The sequence below is a fragment of the Cryptomeria japonica genome, chromosome 5 (assembly GCF_030272615.1).
Source record: "Cryptomeria japonica chromosome 5, Sugi_1.0, whole genome shotgun sequence".
NCBI lineage: Eukaryota > Viridiplantae > Streptophyta > Pinopsida > Cupressales > Cupressaceae > Cryptomeria > Cryptomeria japonica.
The window spans coordinates 798,172,233-798,174,978 of NC_081409.1; the positions used below are offsets into that span (position 1 = coordinate 798,172,233).

Sequence of the window (2,746 nt, forward strand, 5' to 3'; positions counted from 1 at the left end):
TTATTTTTTTTAATATTGAAACAATAATAAAAATATATTTAATTAATAATAAAATATTATAGTCCAAGGGGTTGAGCTTAACCAGTTCTAACCAAACAGGTTCATAGCTCCAGTCAAAAGCTTATTTAGACTATAAGCTTAACCAGTTCTAACCAAACAGATTCATAGCTCCAGTCAAAAGCTTATTTAGACTATGAGCTTAACCAGTTCTAACCAAACAGGTTCATAGCTCCAGTCAAAAGCTTATTTAGACTTAGAAAAAAAGAAGAAGAAGAAGAAAAAAAAAAAAAAAAAGAAAAAAAAAGAAAAAAAAAGAAGAAGAATTAGAAAAAAAATTAAAAAAAAAAAACAAAACAAAAAAAAACCTCTTAGTCAAAGTACACCTAAAATATAGAATAAAATAACACGATGCTCAAGATTCTCGTGGAAGAGGGGTATTAAAAAAATACCCCCATGAACGTGATTGGAACTGGAGTGGCTTTTCACCAAAATACAAAAGCCCCACCTTGACCGTGCTTGCAATTGAAGTGGCGTTTCTGTGGGCGTAGGTTTAACCCGAAATATTCGGTGCTTCTTTCCTTGTTATAACACAAGATAAGTTTTTCAATTAGAAAAATGTGAAGAAAACAAATCCAATGCTGTCTGCAGCGTCGGTATGATTCTCGCTGCGTCATAAAAGATGGCGTAAGAGATGATGTCGCCAGAAAATAATGATTATAAATACAGACGTATGAGAATTGATAAAGCATAGATAGCCCTTCCTTGAGTGAACTGAGCTTGTTCAGAACAAAGCCCAGGAGCCATCTTAATGGAGGTGCTCAATTCTGAATCTCCAACTCAGTCTAAATTGGCCCTGGAGAATGTGCTTGGCATGAAGGGCGGAGATGGAGATTCCAGTTATGCCAACAATTCTTTATGTCAGGTACAAAACACCCATTCAATTTCTTTCTTTTCTTTTCTTTTTTTTGTGTTTGTTGGCTAATTCCAGTTTGAAAGACAGTCTTCCTGTTCTTGGCAATTTTTTTCTGGTCAGGTCTATGACTTGTCACTATCTAAGTTTTTTCTTTTCCAGAATAAGTATTCTCCACTGCATGAGATCACGTTTTCATTATTTTTTTCACCTCACTGTTTCTTATACTAAATCTGGAATTGGAAATTTTACTGGTGCAGTTAAAGATGGTTCAAGCTTTGAAACCGATTCTGGAGCGCAGCATTCATGAGAATATGAGATTGGAGTTTAATAGGGGAGGAATATTTAGGATAGCAGATTTCGGGTGTGGAACTGGGCGAAACACACTTGTGGTAGCAGACACCATTGTCAGAGCTCTGCAATGCTCACTTGAGGAACGGGAAATGCCAGAATTCGAGGTTTATTTCACCGACCTTCCCTCAAATGATTTTAATTTGCTGTTTCGAACATTGCCTCCGCCCCAACAAGGCTTTACCGATACAGACAGTAATGGTGTCTGTGATATAAATCCCGTGGCCCCAAGATCTTACTTTGCAGCGGCTGTGTGTGGATCACATTTCAAACGTCTCTTTCCACAGAAAAGCTTGCATTTCTGTCATTCTTCTGCCAGTCTCCACTGGATTTCACAGGTGAGTTATAAAATGATTCTTTCTCCATAGATGGGTACAGAGGAGTGACATGATACGATGTAAATGCAGTTGCCAGAGAGTGTTCAACAGAGGAGGTCTCCTCGTGTGTACGTTTCGAATGATTGCGAGGAGGTAGTGGGGGCTGCGTATCTGCACCAGTTTAACACAGACTTCACAGCATTTCTAAATACCCGAGCAAGAGAGATGGTTGATGGGGGATCCATGTTTATATCTCTGGTGGGTCGTAATGCAGGCACCCAACTAATGGAGGAGCAAGGAATATTAGGAAATATTGCGCGCCACTTAGAATATGCATTTGAGGAACTAGTCAATGAGGTTTATACCTAATGCATTTTCGCTCCCCCCTCTCTATAAGCATGTTTTTCCACACCCTAGGATGAGTTCTAGTTTAGGAAATTTTCAGTATGGTTTTTTGTTTTATAGGTTAGAGTTTTAGTTTTAAATCTAAGTCAGTTTTAAAACAAATAAATGGTTGAAATTATATGTATTGTGGTATAATGTGGATATTTTCATTCGTAGGACATTGTTGAAAGGGAGAAATGGAAATCATTTTATATACCTTGGTTTGGTCCAAGTTTAGAAGAGGTGGAGAGCATTGTGAAGAGAGAGGGATCGTTCGAAATTGGAAATATGAGGGTCTTAGGAGGAGTTCCAATGCATCCAATGACACATTGGAAACAAGGGGAAGAACAAATGTTTGGAATATTTGTAGCAAACCAGTATAGAGCACTATTTGAGAATATTATAGAAGTTCATTTGGGAAGTGAAAGTTTGACTGATGAATTCTTCTTAGGAATAGCTAAAAGAGCTTCTACTCAATTTGAAGAGTATATCCCCAAAGAAATAGAGTTGGTTGTTGCTCTTCTCATTAAAAATGGAGCGCACAATAACTCCCATTAATGAAGAGATTTTGGTGTCCTCAATCTCTTCATTACTTTTATGTAAAATGTAATTAGATTATGCTTATATAGTAAGTGACTATCAAATGACTAATTCATAGCATGCATTTTTTTGGGTATTATATCCCTATATACACTATGTATTATATTTTGCTATTTAAGTAGAGATTTTATTTGTAATGCAATAATTTTTTAAAAGGGGTAAATGTTTTTGATCAAGAGCTATG

The 2,746-nt window shown here is 36.6% G+C and overlaps 2 protein-coding genes across 2 annotated transcripts; both read left to right on the forward strand.

Moving 5' to 3' along the window:
- Nucleotides 1–778: 778 nt before the first annotated feature.
- On the forward strand, nt 779–1,663 carry LOC131075540 (indole-3-acetate O-methyltransferase 1). Its single transcript, XM_059220276.1, has 2 exons — nt 779–922; nt 1,171–1,663. The coding sequence occupies exons 1-2, from the start codon at nt 809–811 to the stop codon at nt 1,627–1,629; spliced, it is 573 nt and encodes a 190-aa protein (XP_059076259.1). The 5' UTR covers nt 779–808; the 3' UTR covers nt 1,630–1,663.
- On the forward strand, nt 1,663–2,520 carry LOC131075538 (indole-3-acetate O-methyltransferase 1-like). Its single transcript, XM_058012383.2, has 2 exons — nt 1,663–1,935; nt 2,140–2,520. The coding sequence occupies exons 1-2, from the start codon at nt 1,663–1,665 to the stop codon at nt 2,518–2,520; spliced, it is 654 nt and encodes a 217-aa protein (XP_057868366.2).
- The last annotated feature ends 226 nt before the right edge of the window (nt 2,521–2,746 follow it).

Excerpts from the sequence above, each read along its gene's own strand:
- LOC131075540 (XM_059220276.1), top strand. The coding sequence starts at position 809 with ATGGAGGTGCTCAATTCTGAATCTCCAACTCAGTCTAAATTGGCCCTG. Across the intron at positions 923-1,170 it reads CCAACAATTCTTTATGTCAG|TTAAAGATGGTTCAAGCTTT; the intron begins GTACAAAACACC and ends TTACTGGTGCAG.
- LOC131075538 (XM_058012383.2), top strand. The coding sequence starts at position 1,663 with ATGCAGTTGCCAGAGAGTGTTCAACAGAGGAGGTCTCCTCGTGTGTAC. Across the intron at positions 1,936-2,139 it reads TTGAGGAACTAGTCAATGAG|GACATTGTTGAAAGGGAGAA; the intron begins GTTTATACCTAA and ends TTTCATTCGTAG.